At 38.8% G+C, this 24,996-nt stretch overlaps 1 protein-coding gene across 2 annotated transcripts; it reads left to right on the forward strand.

Annotated features, from left to right (window-relative positions):
* The first annotated feature begins 841 nt into the window (after positions 1–841).
* On the forward strand, positions 842–24,996 carry GPR75 (G protein-coupled receptor 75). 2 transcript variants are annotated; one of them, XM_007475280.3, is made up of 2 exons: positions 842–16,461; positions 20,001–24,996. In XM_007475280.3, exon 2 carries the CDS (start codon positions 20,076–20,078, stop codon positions 21,687–21,689), a length of 1,614 nt encoding a protein of 537 aa, XP_007475342.1. In that variant the 5' UTR covers positions 842–16,461; positions 20,001–20,075; the 3' UTR covers positions 21,690–24,996. The 2 variants fall into 2 exon arrangements, with proteins under 2 accessions (XP_007475342.1, NP_001191980.1); NM_001205051.1 differs by lacking the exon at positions 842–16,461 and having other exon boundaries at positions 20,076–21,689.

The following is a 24,996-nucleotide window of genomic DNA, read 5'->3' on the forward strand; positions in this document are numbered from 1 at the left end:
TTTTCATAGAACTCTCAGTGAGTGTTACCTGACAGCTTTAAACTAGGTGTCTAAGTGCCAGACTTTATTCTTTAAATTAAGTATATCTACAAAATTTGAAAGATACTATTCTAGTGACATTTCTGTTGTAGTTGTTTAGTCGTTTTCGTTGTGTCTGACTCTGTGATTCCCATCTGGGGTTTTGTTGGCAAAGATCCTGTAGTGGTTTACCATTTTCTTCTCCAGTTCATTTTACAGATGAAGACACTCAGGCAAAAAAGGTTGAGTGACTTGCCCAGGATCACACAACTAGTGTCTGATACAAGATTTGAACTTGGGTTTTCTTTACTCCAAGCCTGGCACTCTATCCATTGCACCACATAGTTGCCCTCATGACATTTCTAGGATTGTATGAATTCATTCACTGAGAGAAAACTGCAAAAGAGTAATCTGAATAAGAAGTATCCATTGGCTCAGTATAAAGGAGTCCATAATTGGGAAAGATTACCACTAATTACTTGGAAAATAAAATCAAGAATTCTCTAGGTGTTGACATCATCTTGTAAATGGACATGGCAGTTTTCAACCAGTTTGACACGGCACGCTCTACATAGTAACCAAGTCATCCTGTGTCTAAGCAATCTCATGATCAGCAAGCCGATTTATTTGACTCATCCACATTCTCTTCCAATTCCCCTCGGGGACATTGTACACATACATTTATCTGATTTTCCTCTTTTTCTCTTTGTACCTCAGCCCATCTAGTTCTAAAATATATACTTTCATCTTTGAATCCTTTCTTTTCCCAACTCTGATCTCTACTTTGAAGGAGTGCCTTCAAGTTAGCAAGTTAAAAAAAAAAATTACCCAAATTGTAGTGGATAAATAATAGTATTAATATCTTTTACCTAATACATATATTAATTATCAAACACTTTTTAGACAGTTTAGATTATACTTTTTAGTATTACTAGTTTTTCCACAATATTGTTTTCTACTAATTTTTCATTAATGTTATTCTGCTATACTATGGATAAATTATGTCAGCTAGACTAGGGACCGGATTACTATTTCTAACATTTTGAGGGAATGCTCTCAATTCCAAGGTAACATACCAATATACCAATGGATTTTAAAACAACCTATTTTGTATGTTGGGAATTCCCTCTGCTAGTTGTACAATAATAATTCCTTTATACCTTTAAGCAAAAAAGAAAAGTTTTGCAGCCCAGAAACCTAACCACTTACTATGGAATATTATTACCACAAGAAAAATCTTTTATAAGTTACAATGAACTTAAAACTAAATCTATTTACAATTTGAAGAGAAAATGTTTTTCTTGATAAACTCTGATGCTTTTGAAACTAACACAGTTTTAGTAACCACAAAAATGTTATATATCAGGTTTTAGTTATTTTGTCTTCTTAGCAGTTACTTAGCTTAACTTTTTTGTCTTATTTAAATCTTGTTTGTAAATGTTCATTCAAGATGCTAACCCTTTGGAGGAGAGGCAGTTGCAGTTTATGTACATGGTCTTTAGCATTGAACACTATTGACCTTTTCTGGATTTTCATGACACATATCATGGTTCCCCTCCCACTTGTGTGAACACTTCAGTCTTCCTTAACTATTATCATCTATTTCATGCCCACTATAGTGGATGTAGTCCATGGCTCTGTCCCAGGTCTTCTTTTCTCTGCACTCTCAATTAGTTATCTTATATCTACCTAATCTCTTCCAAACTATTCTTGCCTCACCAACTGCTTAATGAATGTTTTGAACTGGATGTCACATGGAAATCTCAAACTCCATATGCCCAAGAACATTTTCTTACTACTCACACCCCCACACACACATTCCTCTTTTGAATTTTCCTGTTTGTTTTGAGGTTACTAGTGTTCTGTTATTCATTTTGATTCCCAAGTTATCTGAGATTTCTTGGCCCACACGTCCAAGTCGTTGCCAGTCTCATCATTTCTACCATTAGCATGTCTCTCACCCCTTCCCTTTCACTTCAGGCACATAGGCACCACCCTAGTCCAAACCTTTTAGCACCTTTCTTCCCCTGAAGTATTGTAATAACCTGCTTGCTGGTGTTCCTGGTGGGTCTTTACCCCCTGTGATTCATCTTCCACACAGCTGCCAAAGTGACTTTCCTAAAAACATAGGATCAGCCATGTCAGGAACCATTCAGGAATGTCCTAGTGGCTTCTGAGCATCCCTGGGATCAAATGTAATTGTTTCATGGTTCAAGAATGCCCTTCACTACTTGACTCCAATTTCGTTTTCCATCTATTCTCCCACCTCTAGATGTCATGCCCAGCCAAACTGACCTTGCTGTTGGTCAGACATGGCCCTTCATCTAGTGCCACTATTCCTGATTCCCCACAGCCACTTAGAAACCCTAACTCCAGTGCTCGGTTCAAGTAGTACTTGCTCTAATGAAATTTTTCATGATTCAGTTTCTCTTGCCTTCCTCTCCCTACCTCCAATACTTTGTATTCAGATGTATCTGTATACACTTTGGGTCTCATGCTACAATCAGCTGAGGGTGATTATTTGTGAGTTGTCTCTGACTTGAGGCTTGCAGCCTGTTTTTGGTTGCCTAATGTGAGTCTCTAATAGTAGGAAGTACAAATACAAAATTGCAATAAAGATGCTCTGGTAGAAAATAAGTTGTAGTTTAGGCAAAAATTATTTGTGAAGACTGATAGGTTAACTGAGAATTACAGGACTCTGCTAATATTCTTTCTGCCTCTTAAATACTGAGTCCTGTAACTCAGTTAACCTATCAGCTTCCCTTCATTTTTTGTAGATAAAGAAATTGTCTCAGGGATTAGATTTTCACAAGACCACAGGTAGGGAGGTAGAAACAGAATTTTAAGATTTGGTCTCTCTTACTATTATATTATGCATTCAGGGGGTGTCATACCTTTGCCAGATCGTTTTTTCATGCATACAAGTGTCAAAGACCTTTGTGATTTTTTAAATGTGGTTTTTAATCTCTCCAAATTTAAGGAAGGCAATGGTGTGTTGTGTTATTATATAAGTTAAGGAATTTATCAGATAGTTGTGTTACATGATATATTTTAAACCAGGTCCTTTAGTTCAGTCTGGTGGGCTTTACTATCAAAGGAACAAAATTTTCCTCATTTCAGCTAGCTCAGACTAGAGAGAGAGATATCAGCTGAATTCAAGCTAAGGAATGTCTTTAATGTGAAACAGATTTGTTTTAAGAGTCTCATTCCTCTGTGATCTGAGAAGGGTAGAAAGTCACTGTACAAAGAAGGTTCTTAGGCAAAATACTTCTTTGAAGATAGGCCCAACAGGCACTTAGCCTCTTGTGTATGGTTGGTTGTGCTTTTCTTAATAAATGTTGCTGACTAGTATAATTGAAAAACAGCAGGACTAGGAATACAGAGACCTAGACTAAAATCCTATTTCTGTAACTCATCTTGTGACACATAAACTGTGCACCTCTTAGTGCCTCAGTTTCCTTATCTGTCAGGCAGATAAGACAGGGCTATTTTGAGGTTGAAATGAACCCAGAGACATGAAAATTCTTTACAAATTTGTAAGATCGCCTTCTACTCTCAACATTTTAAAGATGAGGAAACTGAGGCCCAGATAAGTAAATAGTCATAGGCAACAATATTGTGATTCAAACTCAGATCCTTCTGACTTCAGATCCAGGCCATCTTTCCACTACTCCACATTGTCTTCCCAGGAAATGTTAATTGTCTCTATCCTTCCTTAGGTTTTCCACAAAACAAATGAAAACGAAGAACTTTGAAAACTAAAATTCAATAGTTCAGAAATGTTTATTTTCATCCTATCTTTTTTTGTTCATCCTGATATTATGATTGAAATGGGCATGAAATTTACCCACTACAAGGGATGGATCTATTTGTCAAAATTTATGTCAAACATTACTAGCTTTTCATAAATCTTAATGAAAATGACCCCAGGAGACAAGGCAGTAAAGCCTAATGAACTTTTGGCTAAACTTGGATTCTTCCTTGACAAGTGAGGGAAAATAGTAACCTGTGCCTGGAAGTGGTTCTTAACAAGCTAATAAAAGAATTTTCTGGCCTATTCATGGGGGTCATCCTATTTGTGCCCCAAATGAGTCTTAGACCAGTATTGTTGACATTTTTTTATACCAACCTTTTTGATGTACCATGTCTAAATCTAGAGGTTAATTTGCCAATTGCTGGAAATTTCTGCTTCCATACCATAGGCAGTATAAAAGACATGAATTTTTTTTTTTGCTTTTGGAACTTAGTGTTTATTTGCTACTTGTTTTAAATGCCAAATTACCAACAGAGCTTACGGTCACTTAATATAGTTATTAGCAGTCATAACTAGAATATATTTGTGCTTCTGGCTTCTGTAGTTGAGTTTTCATTCCCAAATCATCTTTTCTTGGGGGTGGGGAGGATCTATGTTCTCCAGTCCTCTGATGTATACATACTGGCTCTCTCTGATCCTACAGAAGTAATTTCATTTCTCAGAGCTCTAGGCAACTCTCAAGACTATTAAGTTCCAGAGTTGGGTGCATTGGTAGAGAAATTTACTCGCTCGTAGCTTCCCACACCAGTGAAATCACAGGTCAGTTTTTCCCTCCCCCAAAGAAAATATCCATCCTACTTCCATACCAGATAACTCAAAAGTAAGCTTAATGAAACAAATCCATTGTACAACATAGAAATAATTGAAGTTAATCAAATCTTTGTCATTTAACAGTGTAAATTAACTCATGTGTTTTTAAAATACAGAAAAAAGCATTTGGAAGTAAAGTTATTCAAAATGTGAGCTACTCTACTGAGTTAAGCAGTTGTTCAACCTTTAAGTTTAAGTTTTAGGCAATGCCCACATTTTAAAGACTCCTTTTTCATTTTTTTTTTGAGGGGAGGGAAGGTTCTATGTTCAGAAAACTGAGACTTAGCTAGTATTGCATAACTGAAAACAATGATTTTAAAAATAATATGCCTGAATTGTCACGAAACTCAAAAGGTCTTACAACTTTCCACCTAGGCAGCGAGGTGGTACAAAGGATAGAATACTAGGCCTAGATTCAGGAAGACCTAACTAAAATCAGCCTTGGATGCTTACTAACCATGTGACTGGGCAAATCTCTTAACCTGTCTCTGCTTCTGTCTCCTCAGTAAAATGTATATGATAATAATAGCACTATTGAGATCAAGACTATTGAGGATCAAATGAGATACAATTTGTACTTAAATGTACTTAGCATAGTGCCTGGCACATACTGGACACTTAGTAAAAGTGGCCTTTTTAGTAAAAGTTATTCCCTTCAAACCTCCCACAAATCCATGTATCTCCTTCAAATCTGGCTAAAAAATTTACTCCTTTAGGAAGCCTTCCCTGACCAAGACAAACCAAATTGATAATACTTTTGTGTAAAAGCTGTGATTGACAATCTGTTCTCTACACCTATGCCCCAAACCTGTTGTTGCTCTGTATTTTCAAGACCTGATCCTCTTTTTTCTTTCTGCTTGTGTTACCAACATTCACTCACTCTGCCTATGTCTAAAAATCCAGGATCATGTCTGCCCTTGTTTTCTCTCATGTTTTGTATCTAGTCAGTTTTTAAGACCTATTAATTCTACCTCTTTATCTCACATCTGTCCTTCCCCACCCCACCCCCTTTTTTTCTATTAAAATCCTAGTATAGGTCTACTACCTACTTGTGTTGTAGTTCAGTTGTTGTGTGACTGTGTGACTGACCTCATTTGGAGTTTTCTTGGCAAAGATCCTGGTTTGCCATTTCCTTCTCCAGCTCATTTATAGATGAGGAAACTGAGGCAACCAGGGTTAAGGTACTTGACACTATAACAGCTAATTACTCAGCTAATAAAGTGTTTGAGGCTGGTTTTGAACTGAGGAAAATCAGTCTTCCAGACTCCAGGCCTGGCCCTCTTATCTACTGAACCATCTAGCTGCCCCCACTACCTACTTAGACTGTTGCAATAATTTCTTACCAAATTGTTCCACCTCCACTCGCTACCACAATTCATACTTAGTTTCTGCCAAATGAGTTTTCTTTCAGTTTATCACTTCTCAAAATAATTGAGCGGCTCCCTATTGGTGACTGAATAAAGTCCAAGTTCTTAAACTACACTTGATTTATATGTATGTATGTATGTATGTATGTATGTATGTACGTATATAAATCTCTCCTTAGAAAACACCTCCCTACCATTCATTCCCACCATGAATCCTACATTCCAACCAAACTGGATTATCAACTATTCCTTGAACAACCCCCCTGGCCTTTCCCTGTAATATCTTTTTAAAATTGTGTTCCTATCAATTATTAGTATTGTTGATTGTACCTCTATGATATCTCAATGATTTTTATTTGTCACCAGCTGCTCTCTCTTTTTTTTTTTAAACCCTTACCTTCTGTCTTAGAATCAATACTATATATTGGTTCCAAGGCAGAAGAGTGATAAGGGCTAGGCAATAGGAATTAAGTGACTTCCCCAGAGTCACACAGTTGGGAAGTCTCTGAGGTCAGATTTGAACCTAGGCCTCATCTCTAGGCTTGACTCTCAATCCACTGAGCTACCCAGCTGCCCCCCTCCTCTCCTTTAAGTCTACTGTCATATCATCTTCCCCATACCACCTCCTTGTTAACTGCATCACCAGGAAATTTATCAACATAGAGAATACTTCAGCTTTGGCACTTAAACCTCATCAAGTACCGTCACTTGCTTCTACTCCTTTGGTCAGAGGGCAGAGCAAAAAAACCTACTCCCACAATACCATGGAGGGCTCAAAATGCCAACCATTTGTCTCTAGCTACTCTACATGGTTTGGACTCTACCATCAATATTATGCCCCTTCTAGGTACTCTGCAATGCCCCCCATTCTCTCTTTTTAGCTTTCTTTTGTGTATTATAGTCTTCATTTAGATTGTGAGCTCATTGAGGGCAAGGACTGTCTTTTTCCTCTTGGTATCCCCTGTGATTAGAATAATACCTGACACAAAGTAGGCTCTTGACAAACGTTTATTTTATCATCTTACCTCCACTCAAATACCAGCCACCATTCTGATTCCAGACCTTCATCTCCTCTTGCTTGTATAGCTGCAATAGCCTTGTAATTGATTGCCCTGTTTCTGTTCTCTCCTCATGTCTACCCTTCCCAGAGCTGCCATTTTGATGTACTAAAACACTAGTCTATGTCATTCCCATGTTTGAGAAACTTCATTGGTTCCTTTTTGGCTCTAGAATAAAATAGAAATTCTATTTAGCATTTAAAGCATCACCATGCTTCAACTTGTCTGCCCAGTTTCACATTGCTCTCTCAGCCAAACTCCCCTACTTGTTCAAAATACTTGTCCAGAATTTTTCTCCATACTTTGTTATATCCATGTTATCTTCATCTCTGCTTCTTGGAGTCCTGAGCTTCTCCCAGATTTGGACTCTTATCACCATTGCCTAAACAAGCCTTCTTGATCCCCTACCTAAGTTGTTAGTACTCTTTCCTTCTCTTGTCAAAAAACCAATGTATTTGCTTTGTATATATTTGTTTACATGTTATTTCCTCAGTAGAATGTAAGCTACCTGAAAGCAGAGTTCTTCCCTTTTTTTTAAACCCTCACCTTCCATCTCAGAATCAATACTATGTATTGGTTCCAAGGCAGAAGAGTGGTAAGGGCTAGGCAATGGGGGTCAAGTGACTTGCTCAGTGTCACACAGCTAGGAAGTGTCTGAGGTCAGATTTGAACCTAGGACCTCCTGTCTCTAGGCCTGGCTGCCACTTTCTTTAAAAAAAATCTATGTATTCCTAGCCATAGCATATTATATACCTGGCATTTAATATATACTCATTACATCCTTATTAAATTGAGTTGAAATACTACCTCCCACATCTTCAAGCTCTCAATCTATGATTCTTTGAAATCTTCCCTCATTCCCCAGATTAGTAATGATTTCCTCCCTGAGACCTCATAGAATTATTTTTGTACCTTTATAAAGAATTTAACATAATATTGTTCATAAATAATTACCATGTATATTATAGTTACCAAAGAAACATTTCCAATGAGGAGAAAAAAGGAACTATCTAAAGAAACCAATGCGGATGCACAGGGAACTCACCAGCCAACTTAGATTTTTATAAGGCATGTACAGAAGATGGAAACAAGGGCAGGTGATGGATACAAAATTCAGAAGCAGAGTGACATTCTGTAAGCATAGTGTCAGGAATGCTAGGCTTCACAACCAGCATAGGCTAGTGAGGAAAGATAAGGACAACAAAAAGATTTTTTAAGAGGCTAATTTGGGGAAAAGAGGCTCAAAGAAGGAATTAAGACCATTTCTCAGGGAGGATGGGATGATGAAAGAAGGCAGAGCTGTTCAACTCTTATTTTGCTTCTGTTTTCTCTGCAGAATCACAGAAGCAAGAATTTCAGAATTGGAAGGGACCTCATTTGCCATCTAGCCAACCTAGACCTGAAAAGGAATCTCTACTACAAAATATCCAACAAGTGGTCATCCAACCTCTACTTGAAGACCTCTAATGAGGGGGAACCTGCTACTTTACAAAGCAACCTATTCCACTTATGGATATCTAAAATTGTTAGGAAGTGTTTCCAGACATTAAGCCTAAATTTTCCTATTTTTCTACCCATTGTTTCTGTTTGGTCTCAGAAGAATTCCTTTGCCATTTACCTCTTCTCATACCTGAAGAAAACAATCATTACCCATCCTGAGTTTTTTCTTCTACAAAATAAGCATTCTCAGCAGACCTTTCAGTTAATCCTCATTTCACACATTCAAGACCCTTCACCATCTTGATCTATGAAGGAGAATGATGTTTAAACTGGAAAAAAAAAGCAGTTCAAAAATGGATAATAAACCCAAGAGAATAAGGGAGATAAGAGAGCATCTAATTGTCCTTGTTGAGTTCAAATCATCTGGCACAGATGAACTCATCTCAAGTATTGAAAGAACTGACAAATAATTGGTTGGGCCACTTGTCAATAACCTCTGAAAGATCCTAAAAAATGGGAGAGATGCCTCATTACTGAAAAAGAATAGTTGTTTCAGTTTTAAAAAGGGAAGACAACAGAGTCTAAAAACTATAAGCCAGCAAGCTTAAATTAGATTTCTAGGAAATTTTAGAAAATAATATTAAAGGAATGTTCAAAAAGATGGAAAAAAATAAGTCAGTAGCTCATTAAGCATCATCACTGTTTCAAGGATAGCTCATTACCTGACTTAACCACATTTCCTTTTTGGACAGTGAACTAGACTGGTGTTTCAGAGGGATTCTGTAGATATGGTTTACCTGGATTTTTAACAAAGGATTTGACACAATATCTCATGCTCTTGAAGGTAGGGCTAAGAGAAGTTGGCAGGATAATGCAGTTAAGTAAATATGGCCCTGGTTGGATAGCCAGCCCCAAAGAATAGACATTAATAGTCTGAGCTTTACTTGGAATGTTCAGGAGCGTGAGTTTTGCTCTGTTCTGCTTGATACTTTTACCAATAACTTGGAAAGAGGCACAGCTGGGATGTTTATAAAATTGACTGATGGCCCAAAGCTGGGAGGGATCCATAATGTTTAGATGATAAAAGGTCTTGATTGGCTAGAACCTAAACTGAGTCTCATTAGGTGAACTTTAATAGGAATAATTGTAAAGTCTTCCATTTAAGATTTTTAAAAAATCAACCTCACAAATGTACCACAGGATGTTATGGTGAGACAGCAGTCATCTGAACAACTGGAGTTTCCATGGACTGAAAGCTCAACGCGCACCAACTATGGGATACAACAATACCTATGAAAAGGATCAGTGAATGCAACTTTGTGGGAACTTCACCAAAGATTGGAAAGCAACAGATAAATCTTAGGGAGTCTCTAGAACCTCTTCAGAAGGATTAAGTGACTTGCCCAGTCACACAGCTAGCACCAGAGATACAATGATTTTTTTTTTTAATGAAGTAACCTCTGCCCTCAAGCAGCTTATGTTCTGTCAGAGGAAACATGTACCTATTTAAGTAGAAATGAAATATATGCAAAGTAAATACAAGGTAATTTTACCATTCTCATCTATTCCCATCGTTGCAATTGAATCAGTCAGTCCAGCATGGTTGCTTATCACTCTAGCTTTATAATCCTAAAATCCTCTCAATTAAGTGCTTACTGTATACTAGGTACTGTGCTAGGTGCACTAGTGATACAAAGAGGCAAATGAAATACTTTCAAGAAGTCACATTCTAATGAGAAACATGTAAATATAAGTCAAATAGAGGGAGAGAAATTGGACCTATGATTGCCTTAGTATGTGGAATCTCCAGTTGAGTTTCTTTCCTTTACCCATACAAAAAATGAGCACCTTCTTTTACCTTTTATATAGGCTTTAGAGAGTTACCTCAAGTACTGAAGTGAAAAGCCTGGCCCAGACCCAGGCAGTATGTTTCAGAAGCAGGACTTGAAACCAACTCTGGACACTATATCATCCTACCTTTCAAAATATATGCATAGTATATTTTTGAAAGCATTAAAAAAATACAAGGTTGTGGAGGGAGGTATATTTTAATCTAGTTGGGAGGTCTTTGAAAGGGTTACGGGCCACATGGGACATGCTCAACACTAGTTTGAATGTTTTCTTGCCTTGGAAGTAGTTCCTCCACCCCCTCTCCCCTGATTGCAGAATCATGAAGTCACCTCAGCCATTGTTCCTACAAGGGAGTGTCTGCTTACTGTCCCAGCTATTTTCAACATCCACATGCCTTTCCTTGGCCATCATCCCCTTTCTGGTGCCAATCCCTTAGCATGTTAATATGGAAAGTCCATAGCTCTCTAATAAAATGCTTTTTTCATTGATCTAAAAAGCAATAGGAAGTCCCTAGAGCTTCCTGAGGGGTGGGGACTGACATGCTCAGACCTGTGCTTTAGAAACTTCAATTTGGCAACTATATGGAGTAGGGATGGGAAAGGTGAAAGTCTGCAGGGATGCCAGCTTGTAAAGTGGCAGAAGTGGGTTGAGAACCCAGGCCTTTCAAACTCTTCACAATGCCTTAATACCTTTGTATATGATATAGTAGTTTGAAAAGTCAATATCATCTTAGGTTGCAAAAAGGGAGGCAACTAGATGATCCTCCCATTCTAGGCAGAGTGGATAGCTGTACAACTATTGCCAAGTTACTTAGCCCCTTTGAGCTCCCATTTCCATGTCTGTAAGATAAGAAAGGGTGGTTGTGAGGTTCAAGAAAGTTAATATAATTTAATATTTGTTTCTTTTAAGATTTAAAACACTTTGCAGACCTGAAGGTGTGGTATAACTCATGATCATGCTCCTGTGTTAGACTATATCATTCTGGAAAGGAAAATAAACTGATAAAAGGTAGAATGGCTTAGTAGCTAGCAGCAAGGAAGACACAGTTTAAGTTTTACCTTTGATGAATATTGGCTGGGTGACCCTGGGTAGGTCACTTTATCTTGATACCATAAGTTGATCTTATAAGACAACATATTTCAAGAAAGTGAAGACCTGCACTGGCAGGGAATTCCCATATGAGAGTAACCTAGACCTCTTGGTCATAACAATTCTGGTCCAATCCCTATCCTTTTTTTGATAAACTATTGAGCATTCCAATAAGGATAGCAAAGAGTTCATTCTCAGAAATTTACTAGCTTTGTGACTCTGGTCAAGTTTCATAACCTGTACAGTAATAGCACCTATGCTCACAGAGCTGTTGTAAGGATCAAATGAGACAGTATAAAACACTTAACACAGTGCCTGCACATAGTACATGCTTAAATATTTGTTCCCTTATCCACTGTCTTTAAGCAAAGATTTCTATAAAACATTAGGGAAATTATTTAAGGCAATTGGCCTTCTTTCAAAGGTATGGTGCCTATTAGTCTAAATGAACTTTTAAGAATAATCTGAAAAGAGCAGTCTTCTTGTAGTGTTGTAGTCCTAGCTTTTCTACAATCTTTGTGATCATTGGGAATGCATTTGGTTCCTCTGGGACTTAATTTCTTCATCTATAAAGATGAAAGAGTTGAATTAAATAATTGCAAAGATGAAAGAGTTGAATTAAATAATTGCTAGGGTCCCATCCAAGCTTGAATATCCTAATATTCTGTAATGATAATGAAGTGAGACATTCTTTGTCATCTCCTCGAATATTAGCCAGCAGGAGGTATTCTCATTTATTTCTCCATGTGGTCCTGGGCTTAAAAGTAAATTGGCAGCTGTTCTACAATTTATGGATTTAAAGTGGAACTCTTAATGTGTGTGCATGTTTGTGTGTGTGTTGTGAGTCCTTTTGACAGCCTATGTCCTATTCCTCAGAATGTTTTTAAATAGATAAAATCAAATATATAAGATTATAAAAGAAACAAAATATGTGGAATTATTGTTTCCAGAATTTTTTTTCCTAAAAATAAATTCTCATATGGCAGCTAGGTAGCTCAAGGAATAGAGCCAGGCCTAGAGACAGGAGGTCCTGGGTTCAAATGTGACCTCAGACACTTCCTTGCTGGGTGACCCAGGTCAAGTCACTTAACCCCCATTGCCTAACTCTTACCACTCTTCTGCCTTAGAACTGATACTTGGTATCAATTCTAAGACAGTAGGTAAGGATTTTTTTTAATAGTTATTAAATCTGAGTTGATGAACATGTTTAGAGAGTTACCTGGGGCACAGAGAGATTATAGGATTTTGTCCAGGATCTATGTCACAACACAGTCTTATAGTCTGTCCAGGATCTATATGGGTCAGAGGGATAATTTGAGTTCAAGCCTTCCTGGCTCCAAGTCTAATTCTCTATTATTGCCATGTTGTGTATTATAACATAAATAATAAGCAATGTCTAAAGCAATTAAAAATAATATGGGGTTATATCAATTATATGTGAATTTATTGGCACTTCTGAAAAGAGACAGTTTGGAAGAGTAGAAAGATTGTTGGTCTTGAGGTTGAGTGTTGGGTTGGTATCCTTTAACACTTAACTAGCTTTGGGTACATGGTAAGACACTTTAACCTCTCTGAGACTCCTTATCTGTAAAATTGGAATGATGACAACACTTGCCTCAAAAGGTTATTGCGAGGATCAAATAAGATATGTGTGAAGTGCTTTGTAAATCTTAAAACTATGAACAAGCTATAAAAATATGCTAATCAAAGGTCAGTATTTTGAGAACATAGTAAACTTTGGATTCTTAAAGAATTGCTTATCTAATTCATGATTGGGCAGGTCCCTAAGATTTCCTGCACCCATATGTTATTTTTTTCTTAAAGTAGGCTGAGCATAGAAAAAAAAGGCATAATATTCCAACCAGTTGTTTCAGAACTTAGTAGCAGCTTTGCTATTTGTTAGTAGCTGGTAAAACAAAACAAATACCCTAAGCCAAATTTTAAAAGAAAGCCTACTATAGAATTGGTTAAAATAGGAATATTCTTATTAGCAAGTTAGTAATAATCCCTGCATAATGGATTAACTGGGGTTAAGTCCAACTTCCATCATTACCTGGTTTGTTGCCTTCAGTGCTGTGTCTAGTATATGTATTGGTACACCATAAGCATGGTCTGATGATGGCAAAATTACCAGAGTCTTAGAGTCTGGAATTAACATGGACATGTCATTCCAGGCATTGTGTAATCTTTAAAAGAATTTAATTCATCAACAAATTTATTAAGCACCTATTATGTGCAGGGCTGAAGACTGTGGTGTCTGGTTCTAAAGTCCTTCCTTTTCTTCACATTGGCTGTATAACTATGGACAAGTCATTGATTTAATCTCTCAGAACCCACAGGTGACTCTCTTAGCCTATAAATTACAGGAGAATTGTTGATCTGCCTTGTAGAAGGAGTCTTTGCCCTGTGAGGTCCCCATTATGATGAAATCACAGTTCTGGACTTAAAAAGAATGTTGTGGCATTGCAAAAACAAAACCTTCCCTGTTCTCTAGGAAGGTTTATGCTATACTGAAAAGAGAAGGAGGGGAGGGTGTGTGTGTATTTTTTTTTCCTTTTGATATCTAAAATTAGGAATAAGGATTCTGGAACTGGACCTGGAATTTCATGAATATAGGGAACTCTCCTAGCTGAGAAAATTACCTTTATTGTTGGAGGTCAGCACTTTCTCTGCCATTTTCCTGGAGCACTGAGAAGGTGAAGTGATTTGCCAAGGATCACACAGTCAAATAAATCAAGAGCAGAATTAGAACCTAGGTATGTCTGGTTCCAAGGCCTAGCTCTTTTACCTGCTATGCTATGCTGCTTTAACCTGGCTTTAAATAAGTTTCAGTATAGTGGAGAAATAATGGGAGGAACTAGGTTCAAATCTGGCCTCAGACACTTCCTAGCTCTGTGACCCTGGGCAAGTCACTTAACCCCCATTGTCTAGCCCTTATTGGTCTTCTGCCTTCTATCAATACATAGTATTAATTCTGAGACAGAAGGTAAGGGTTTAAAAATTTTTTAAGTGGAGAAATAGTTCTTCTTTACTTTTCAATCTAATTTATGGACAGAAGGCCCACATAAAACACTAATGATTTGCATTTTACTTTAGTTGCTTTCCTGATTTTCCTTCATTTCATTGCCTTGTCCCTAAGTGTTAAGTACTAATTCCCACAGTAAATTCCCTAAAACATTTAGGTGAAAAGAGCAACTAACCACGAAGTAGGAAGAGGTCCTGTCACCTAGATCTTTCCATATAACTTTGGGTGAATTACTTAGCCTCTACGGGCCTCTAAATCTGTGATCTGAGGCAGGCGGTGCTGTGGAACACTTAGAGCTTGGTCAGACATCAAAGGCTCCAATGTCATCCATCCACTGATCCCCCGCAATTTCCAGTCGTCTTTTGTCTTGAAGCTGGACTTCAATGACTTTGGGGAAAAAAGTGAGGCTGTCGATTTTTTTGTAACTTTGCTTCACTTAAATCCAATTCCCTCCCAAGTAAGACATCACCCTGTGAAGTCACTGGACCTCTCCAAAAACAAAGGATGAACTACAATGATGTAGAGTGATAGAAAGAATTCCAAAGAGTTGACTTTTTTGCATAAATCTACATAATTATTGACATACATCAGTAAGCTATAAGTTATGCAACTATTGGACTTGTACTTAAAATGTTAGTGGTCTATTTTAGGGTTATTTTGTTTTCTGACCACCTAAACCATGATAATAGTGCTTTGAAGTTTGCAGAGAGCTTGACTGAAACTTATTTGAGTCTCAAGACCTCCATGGAATAAGTGATTACCCCCATTTTACAGCTGAGGAAACCAAGGTTCAGAAAGGTTAAGTAATTTGCCCAATGTCACACAATACTTTGTTTTTCGTGATGAGGCACGCCAGAGGAGGGGAACGATATGCACCACTAATAAACAAAGCATAACTTAAAAGCAAAAACCTCCGCGCAAAATAAGAAAAGCTACTTATTCTCTAGATTAACACTGGCTTGTGAAATGAAAAGCCAATCTCCAGTGCAACTGGGCGTCCAGGAAAGGAGGCGGGGATGAATCTTTGGGATCTGCATGATTTAGTATGAGTGACAGGTGCAGGAGAAACCACATGTGGTCCGGCCTCTTGCGTTTCCGACTGCCTTGCTCCCAGCCACTACAGTTGCAAAGCTGAAATCTGACTGTCCTTCCACATTTACTAACCTTGCTCCCAAACCACATTACTCTCCGTTATACAACCCCTTTTTACTAGTCCCTCTTCTTTTCCCCAACCCCCAACCCGTGTCTGGCATGGAGGAACTGGGATTTGGGCTCAGGCATAGGTGCGAAGAGGCGACTCCTCAGGTCCATTCCATTCCTGGGAACCTGACCCTCTCCTAGATCATTTCAGCTTTCGGGGAGTTCTTCGGCCCTCAGGACACTTAACCTAGATCCGTGGCGGGGCAAACAAATCCCTGCCTCCGTGGGAGGGGTAAGGGAGCCTAGGTGGGAATGGAGGAAAGCCGCCTGCGCTGTATCACGATCGGGGGGGGCCGTGAGGAAGGACCGGCTGCGGGATCTGATCACCCCAGGGCTCCAGCTGAGGGCATCTGAGAGCGGACAGAGACTGCTGGAATCACTTGAAAAGCGAACCCCCAGCCAAGGAGAGGAGGACAGAGGGGCCCTGAGGCTGTAAAGGGACGTGGCGGGCAGCCAACTAGGGGGTTGCGCGCAGTGAGCCAGTTAGCTGTCCGAGAGCTGGGGGTGGTGGCTAAGGACCTGAAAGTGGGCCGGGGGAGGGGACAGGTCGAGGTGGGGGTGAGGAGGGTGGGGGTTGTTGAAAGGGTGGGGGGAAAGCGCTCCCTCCGCCCCGCGCTCTCTCCCAGAGTCTCTCCGCCCCCAGCCTCCTTCTTCGCCTCCTTCGCGGAGGTGGCCGCGATGGCGAGGTTTCCTCGCTCCCGCATCCCTCAGGTTGCGGCGGCAGCGACTGCATCGGGTCCAGCATCCCGGCTCCAGGGCCTGGGATGGAGAAGGAGGAGCTGCAGGCAGGTGAGAGGCTGTGTAGGGAGGCTGGGGCCTGCGGGGAGGGGTGCGGTGATGGGAGGGGGTCGTTTCTAGGGCCCAGGACCGCAGGTGGTACCCCAGTGTGCCCCACTTGGCCTCCAGGTATACTCCCCATTGCAGGCTCCTCAGCAATCCTAGCCAGAACCGGACTCCTCAGGCAGCCTGGCCAGCACCGCACCCCCAGCCTCAGCTTCCTTTTTCCTCCTACCTACTGGAAGCCCGAATCTCCCCCAGCAGGCCCTGGATCCCTGTCTCTGTTTCCCGCACCAAGGTGCCTACATCTCGGCCTTCTTACCCCCTTCATCTGGTCCTCACGGTTTTTAAAAAATTCTAAAGACGAGTCGTCCCTTTCATCAGCAATGAATGATAGACAACCTAGAATCAAGGACAGGAAGAACATCCAAGTGTGGGAAGTTTGGCCGCTGTTCTGTTGCATTTTTCTAATGCAAAGGAGGCTAGCATGTGCAGGGTTTTCTCACTCAGAATTCTTGCAACGAAGGTGTAGCAATTGTAGTTATTTCCTTCAGGGAGTTATAGCATCATTTGAGCACCTGAGCACCTTGATTTATCCTCTTTCTACAATAAAAATGTGGATTGTCAGCTTCTCCCTCATAGGAATACTGAAGGAATTCAAGTAGTGAAATATATAAAGTGACTTAGCAGGTTTTAGAAAGAGTTCTTTGATAGTCATGAAGCATTAAAAATATTTTTATTGATATCTTTTGTTTTTATAATGGGCAACTGGGCAGCGAAGTGGATAGAGTGCTGGGCCTGGAGTCAAGAAAATGAGTTCCAATCCAGTCTCAGACATTAGCTATATAATCCTGGGTAAAGCACTTAACCTACTATTTTGCCTCAATTCCTCATCTGTAAAATGAGCTGGAGAAGGAAATGGTAAATCACTCCACTCTCTTTGCCAAGAAAACACTAAAAGGGGTCATAAAGTGTAGGCATACCTGAAACAACAACAATTTGTTTTTTATATAACCTAAATATCTCCCCTATTACTTCTTTTATTGTTCCTGTGAAGCTAATCAACCCATTGAAAAATCTGATTATATTCAATTCTTTCACATCAGTGGACCCTCCTTCCCAAGTCTACATAGCAGCAGTGGGAAGGGAGGTGTATTTTTTCATATCTATTTGGGGCTAAGGATGTCCTTTGTAATTTTATAACACTCATTTTCCAATTTTTTATTGTTCTTTTATTTTATGCTTGCCATTTGTGTATACTGTTTTCCTGATAATGCCTACTTCACTTTTCATCAGTTGATAGAAGTCTTCCTCTGCTGCTTGTTATTCATTATGCTTGCCATTTTTTACAGTACAGATATATTCCATTATATTCCATACTTAACATGGATCATAGTTTATCCATTCTTCCAGTCAATAGACATTGACTTCATTTCCTGTTCTTTACTACCACAAAAAGGACAACTAATACATTTTGATGTTCTTGGACTTTTCCTTTAATCCATGACCTCTCTGGAGTATATTCCTAACAGTGGAATTTGTAGGTCAGGGGGTATAGACGTTTTAGTCACTTTATTTGCACAATTTCAGATTAGTTTCCAAAATGTCTTTACTGATTCACAGTTCCACCAACAATGTATTAATGTGCCTATCTTTCCATAACCCCTCCAACATCGACTATTGCCCTCTTTTGTCTTCTTTGCCAATTTTCTAGATGTTAGGTAAAAAATTCAGGGTTCTTTTGAGTTTGACTTTTCTTATTTTTATTCTGGGGTATTCTTTCATATGCTTGTTCATAGTTTCTAAGTCTTTTGAGAACTGTTTGTTCATATCCTTTGATCATGTAACTACTAGGGAATGAATTTTGATCTAATTTCTGTTAGTTGTCCTTATATCTTGGTTTGCAGACCTTTATCTGAGAAATTTGAAACAAGGATCAACAAGTATTTATTAAATGCTTACTATGTGCTAGGTACTCTGCTAACTTCACAGGATACAAGGAAAGGCAAAAACAGTCCTTGACCTCGAGGAGCTCATTTTCTAATGGAGGAAAGAGCATATAAATACCTAGGTATATAGAAAATATTTACTGAGTTGATAGAAAGAAGTCTCAGAGAGGAAGCCATTAGAGTTCTGGGGAGACCAGGAATAGTGAATTTCCCAGGCACCCATTAGTTAAGTCCAAGATTGGGGTTAAGCATAAAAGACATTTCAGATGCTGGAAGCACTTCTCCAATTCTAGAACAATTCAGAACCCTGGGAGAGGGGGGAGGGTAGAGTTTTTTTCACTGAAAATACTTCAAATTTGGAGGGAGTTTTGGCACAGAATCATGTAAGGGTCTGAGATACATATAGTGGTCTGCAAAATTTGTATGAGTGAGCATCAAATATCATTGCTAAAAGGAAGCCTGGAGTGAGGAGTGCAACTACAGCAGCTATAAGAGACTGGCAAGTACCTATTGTCATTAGTGCATCATCCCATGTTGGAAGTATAAAGCATGAATTAAGTGGCATTGATTCCTTCTGTCTTTTTATCCCCACAAACAGGCCTTCTATCTAAGTCTAATTTGCTTAGATAGAAACAAGATTTAGAGGAATAAGGGAATTTAAGAGATTATTTGACCAACTCTTATTGTATAGCAGAAACCCAAAGATTGAAGGGACTTGCCCTTCAAGGAGTAACAAATAGAGCCAGAATGGAAACACTGATTCTAAATCCACTGTTCTTGCTACACTATCATGTTGTGTCATACCAAAAATTACAAGTTATTTATGATTTTGAAATAGATGCAAATGCTTCCCTGAAGTAGCTATATTTAACCTGGAGACAAACAATAATTTTATCTTTTCTCTATTTCCCCAGTGTTTAACATATAGCAAATGCTTAATAATTGCTTGTTGAATTAAAATATTTCAGTATTCATAAAAATTGGTGGTAATCAAAGGGAAAGTTCCTGTATTGGACATCTAAATTTAGAGATAAGGGAAGAGGCCCAATGTGAAACAAATCATTGATTCTTTAGCTAGAACTGGAATGCTGAGTCTCCTATCTCTCAAGCCCTTAACTCTTAAAAAGAAAATTGCTTTTTACAGACCACAAATGAAATGATAATTTCTTAGTTATATGTTTGGGACAGGGAAACAATGAAAAACCCTTTCGTTGAAAATGTACACTGAAATTACAAAAAGTGGTATGAAAGCAAGTGGGGTCTACCTTCAGGGTTTTGTCATCAATCACGTGGAAATAGTAAAGAACAGTAGAAATTGAAAGTAGGAGAGAGAAAAATTACAAAACAGTTATAGGAAGTTTGGATTGTACCCTGGAGAAAGAGCAGGATTTGTTACTAATCCAAGAAAGTTAGAGAAAGGGACACACGTATCTGGATTGGGGGGTTCTTCTTCTAGCTGCCATTAAGGGGAAATGTGTTCTGCACACAGGCTGCTGGGTTAAAAAATATATAATGATGCTGTGTGCAAGATGATGTTGTCTAATTTATGTGTGCAGACCCAGCTACCTAGGACCTGTTTTGACATATGCCATCTTATTTCAGATATGAGGCTCTCACTGCTTTCCCTTTCACACTAATTTGGTGCAGAGGAAAGAGGTCCTTTTTTTCCCCCTGAAGATGAATTTGACAGACTGCCTTCAGATAGCCCCCAATACTACCTTGCCATTGTCCCCAAAAGACAACAGCACCTATTTCCAAGAGGATCTTCAGGAGATCATCCACACTGCCACCTTGGTGACTTGTACCTTCCTGCTTGTTATCATCTTCTTCATGGGTTCCTATGGCAACGTTATTGTTTTCATGTCCTTCTTTGACCCAGCCTTCAGGAAGTTCAGGACCAACTTTGATTTCATGATCCTCAACTTGTCCTTTTGTGACCTCTTTATCTGTGGAGTGACAACCCCCATGTTCACTTTTGTGCTCTTCTTTAGCTCAGCTGCCAGCATCCCTGATGCTTTTTGTTTTACCTTTCACCTCACAAGTTCTGGCTTCATCATCATGTCCCTCAAAACGGTGGCAGTGATTGCCCTTCACCGGCTCCGAATGGTGTTGGGGAAGCAACCCAACCGAACTGCCTCCTTCCCATGTACAATGATCCTTACCTTACTTCTCTGGGCTACTAGCTTCACACTGGCTGCTCTGGCTACGCTGAAAACTAGCAAGTCCCGCCTCTGCCTCCCCATGTCCAGTCTGATTACTGGAGAAGGCAAAACGATCCTTTCGCTGTATGTGGTTGACTTCGCCTTTTGTGTGGTGGTGGTCTCTGTCTCCTACATCATGATTGCACAGGCCCTGAGGAAAAATGCTCAGGTAAGAAAATGCCCTCCAGTGATCACAGTGGATGCTTCCCGGCCTCAGCCTTTCATGGGAGGGGGGCAGCCAGGGGGCGGCAATAGCATCCAGGGTTCTGGACCGGCTTTATATAGGAACCAGAACTATAACAAGCCGCAGCATGTACAAACTCACGGATACACCCAGTGCTCCAACCAGCTACCAACTCCTGCAGCCAGTCGGCTCCAGCTGGTCTCTGCTGTCAATCTATCCACTGCGAAGGATTCACGAGCAGTGGTCACATGTGTGGTCATTGTGCTCTCCGTGTTGCTTTGCTGCCTTCCCCTGGGTATCTCCCTGGTGCAGGGAGTTCTGTCAGGCAACGGGAGCTTTCTCTTTTACCAGTTTGAACTCTTTGGATTGACTCTCATATTTTTCAAATCAGGATTAAACCCTTTTATATATTCTCGGAACAGTGCAGGCTTGAGGAGAAAAGTCCTTTGGTGCTTCCAGTATATCGCCCTGGGCTTTTGTTGCTGCAAGCAGAAGACCCGGCTTAGAGCAATAGGCAAAGGGAGCCTGGAAGTTAATAGGAATAAATCCTCACATCATGAAACTAACTCAGCCTACATGTTGTCTCCAAAACCCCAGAAAAAGTTTGTGGACCAAGCTTGTGGTCCGAGTCATTCAAAAGAAAGTGTTCTAAGCCCCAAAGTCTCAGCCGGCCATCAGCACTATGGTCAGAGCAGCTCAACTCCCATCAATACTCGAATTGAACCCTATTACAGCATTTACAACAGTAGCCCATCCCAGGAGGTGAGCACCCCAAATAGTGTACAGCCAGTGAACGCTTTTGGATTTACTAAATCGCATATCGCTAAGCACTATCACACCACTAACGATTTAATGCAAGACTGTGACAGCATTTCTGCCAAGCAAATTCCAGTCCCCTCAGTTTGACACGCTAGAGACTATAGAATCTTGTAGACACTTCCTTTGAGTTGATGACCCTTTCTGTTTTGTTTCAAATGTGTGTGTAGACAATCAGTTGCAGTTCTAAACTACAATGAAAGATGCACATAAATAATTGCCAATTGTTGGTTGTTTCTTTTTTTTTGGTCTATGAATGCTGTTACTTGCCCTTGAATGAAAATTAGTATTTAGTGATTGCTTTGCATTTTTCTGGAAATTGTAAGGGTTGACATTATAATTATTATTTAGATTTACAATCTGATCTGTATAATATTGGTTTGTTAATTATGTCTATATGAAACTTTGAAGAAATACCAGAAATGATTGTTAATGACATCAAAACAGTAAATCAACAATTTGAGAAGAATCCATGTACTCATTCTTTAAATTTTGAATGTGTTGTATTCTTAAGAGAATATAAAACAGCAAGGTTATAAAAGTGAATTTTTGAGGAGGCAGTATTTTTATTGAAGGAATGATGAAATTTGCATTTTTTCCAGTGTTTGAAATAGTTTGGGTTTTTTTAAAGCATATTTTCCTTTAGTGTTATTGAATGTTTTGCTATGGCAGAATATAACAACTACTTTGCAGGTAACTTAAGGAGAATTTCTCTTGAAGATACTTCCAGAGGCATTGGACCCCATTTGTCTAATAAGACAGTAGGCTAAGTATGCAACATCTTAATTATTGCCATTCTTTATTGTAGGCAATATCATATTGGATAATTTCAATGGTTATAGAAAAAGAGGGAGGTACTCAGAGGACTACTAAAAATGAAATGCTTCAGTAATCAACAATCTTATTCAGGAGTTTAGAGAACAGAGCTGTACCTTAAACAGTATATTTTATGACTAAGGAAACATGAGCCTTTCTAATTTTTTCGGTCAGATCTTATCTGGGAAGCAATAATAACTCTCCTGCAAAAAGAAATTGGAGTATGAATGGGAATTTTACTAACAATCTGACAAATAGAATAGCCAAGTAAAAATAATGTAGTTTTGGGTTTTTGTCTTTGCTTATTTACAAGTGAATTCTTAAGATTATCTTCATGTTATTTCAAAGTATCTTTCTCAGTTACCTATAAGTTGCAAATGTGCAGAGAATAAAAAATATATTAAATATTTCTGTACTTATGACTTACTTTATTGTACACTGTGATCCTAGCGTAACCAGTGTGAAATTGTTCAGATTATTTCGAATCTTTCTTTTTTAGCTTTGTGCTCATCTTGGGGAGTTTGGGGAGAATTACAACATAATAATCAGAATAGTTTTCAAGTAAAAATGTATGGTCAAGCATTTACAATTTATACTTATTTGAATTCACTCTACTCAGGCATATAATTGCTAGATGCAATTGTAACTTTTGAAGACAAAAAACATTGCTTAAAAAGTTGCATGTTCAGAAACAGTTCCGTGGTCTTCTAGCCCTGATATCGACTCGCCATTTTAATTTCTTTTTCTTTCCTTTTTTTTTTAAACCCTTACCTTCTATCTTAGAATCAATACTGTGTATTGGTTCCAAGGCAGAAGCGTGGTAAGAGCTAGGCAATGGGGGTTAAGTGACTTGCCCAGGGTCACACAGCTGGGAAGTGTCCAAGGCCAGATTTGAACCTAGGACCTCCCATCTCTGGGCCTGGCTCTCAATCCACTGAGTCACCCAGCTGCCCCCTGCCATTTTCATTTCTGATTGACTATTAGGTTGATTTTTGTTTCTTTGTTTGGTCTTTGAACCGTAGAGTATAGTAGAAATATTGCTAGACACAATGTCAAAAATTATGGGATCAGTTCTTATCTACAACAGTTACTATATGTCTTACTATTAGCAAGTCATTTAGCTCTCTGAGTCTCAGTTTCTTCATCTATAAAATGTGTATAATAAAAGCTGTAGCCACTACCTCAGAGTGGTTGTGAGAATTATAGTGAGATAATGTGTAAAGCACCTTGACATTTAAAATACCATATTAATGTCTCCTTCCCCTCCCCCCTTCATTTTTTTTTAATCCTTACCTTCTGTCTTAGAATCACTACCTTGGATTGGTTCTAAGGCAGAAGAGTGGTAAGGGCTAGGCAATGGGGTTAAGTAACTTGCCCAGGGTCACACAGCTGGGAAGTATCTGAGGTGAGATTTGAATCCAGGACCTCCCATCTCTAGGCCTGGCTCCACTGGGCTACCCAGCTGTACCCCATCCTTCATTTTTAAAGCCTTTCTACTTTCATTTGGGGTAGAATATATGTTATTAACAGAGATTCCTTACCTCATTTTTAGTCTAGAACACTGTCGTGAAAAATTAATTGTTAATATGTTTTTAGATTTCAAAACACTTATCACTATTTTAATTAGCTCCTGTTTTCCCACAAAAACCCAGAGAGATAAGTTGGCATGATAACAAAAATAAAGCTGAAAAATAAATAACTGTTTAGTAAAATTTACTCAACAAGTTTTAGAAAATGAGAAATTTGTCTTCTCTAAGTTTCAAGTCTGTTACATATCTTCATTTAAGCCACAAAATTCATTTAATTAGGTTAAATTGTATTTCTGTTTTTTGTTTAGATATTGATTATGTGATTTCAGAACAGTTATTATAAAAATTATTATTATTATTTTTTACCCCTTACCTTCCATCTTGGAATCAATATTGTGTATTGGCTCCAAGGCAGAAGAGTGGTAAAGTCTAGGCAATGGGGGTGAAGTGACTTGCCCAGGGTCACACAGCTGGTAAGTGTCTGAGGTCAAATTTGAACCCAGGACCTCCCATCTCTAGGCTTGGCTCTCAATCCACTCAGCTACCCAGCTTCCCCCTATAAAAATTATTTTGAAGCACAACTAACTAAAAGATTTGGTTTTGTGTTTGTACTTGTGATTTGGAAAACTTTCCATCTTGGCACCCATCTTTTGGGAAGGAAATGTTACAACATGAAAAACTAGCATGTACATATGAGATATTGAAACTTTTTGTTCTCATCTATAAATTATATATTTGCTTTGGTTTGCATGAATTATACGATAGGCCAGACTTTCAGTCTCTTTTATATTCCTTTTTCATCTTCTTTAAGGGCTAAAATGGGCATGGAGAGGAAAGTAAAAGTAGCTGAATAGGGCTAAAAAGCAGGGATTAGTTCATTATAATGAGTTCTATAGATGTATTACTGTGATGCAAAGTGATGTATTTTCAAAAATTTTGTAATATTTGTTCTCGACTGTCAAACCAGATTTGTATTTCTATATTAATATCTTAAAAGTTCTTTTAAAATGATGTTTGGAGAATCATGTATTAAAAATTACAAAATTTCAGAA

This window comes from Monodelphis domestica, chromosome 1 (assembly GCF_027887165.1).
Source record: "Monodelphis domestica isolate mMonDom1 chromosome 1, mMonDom1.pri, whole genome shotgun sequence".
NCBI classification, from domain to species: Eukaryota; Metazoa; Chordata; class Mammalia; order Didelphimorphia; family Didelphidae; genus Monodelphis; species Monodelphis domestica.

Bases quoted from the DNA above. Each gene is read 5' to 3' on its own strand.
- GPR75 (XM_007475280.3), top strand. From the start codon at position 20,076: ATGAATTTGACAGACTGCCTTCAGATAGCCCCCAATACTACCTTGCCA.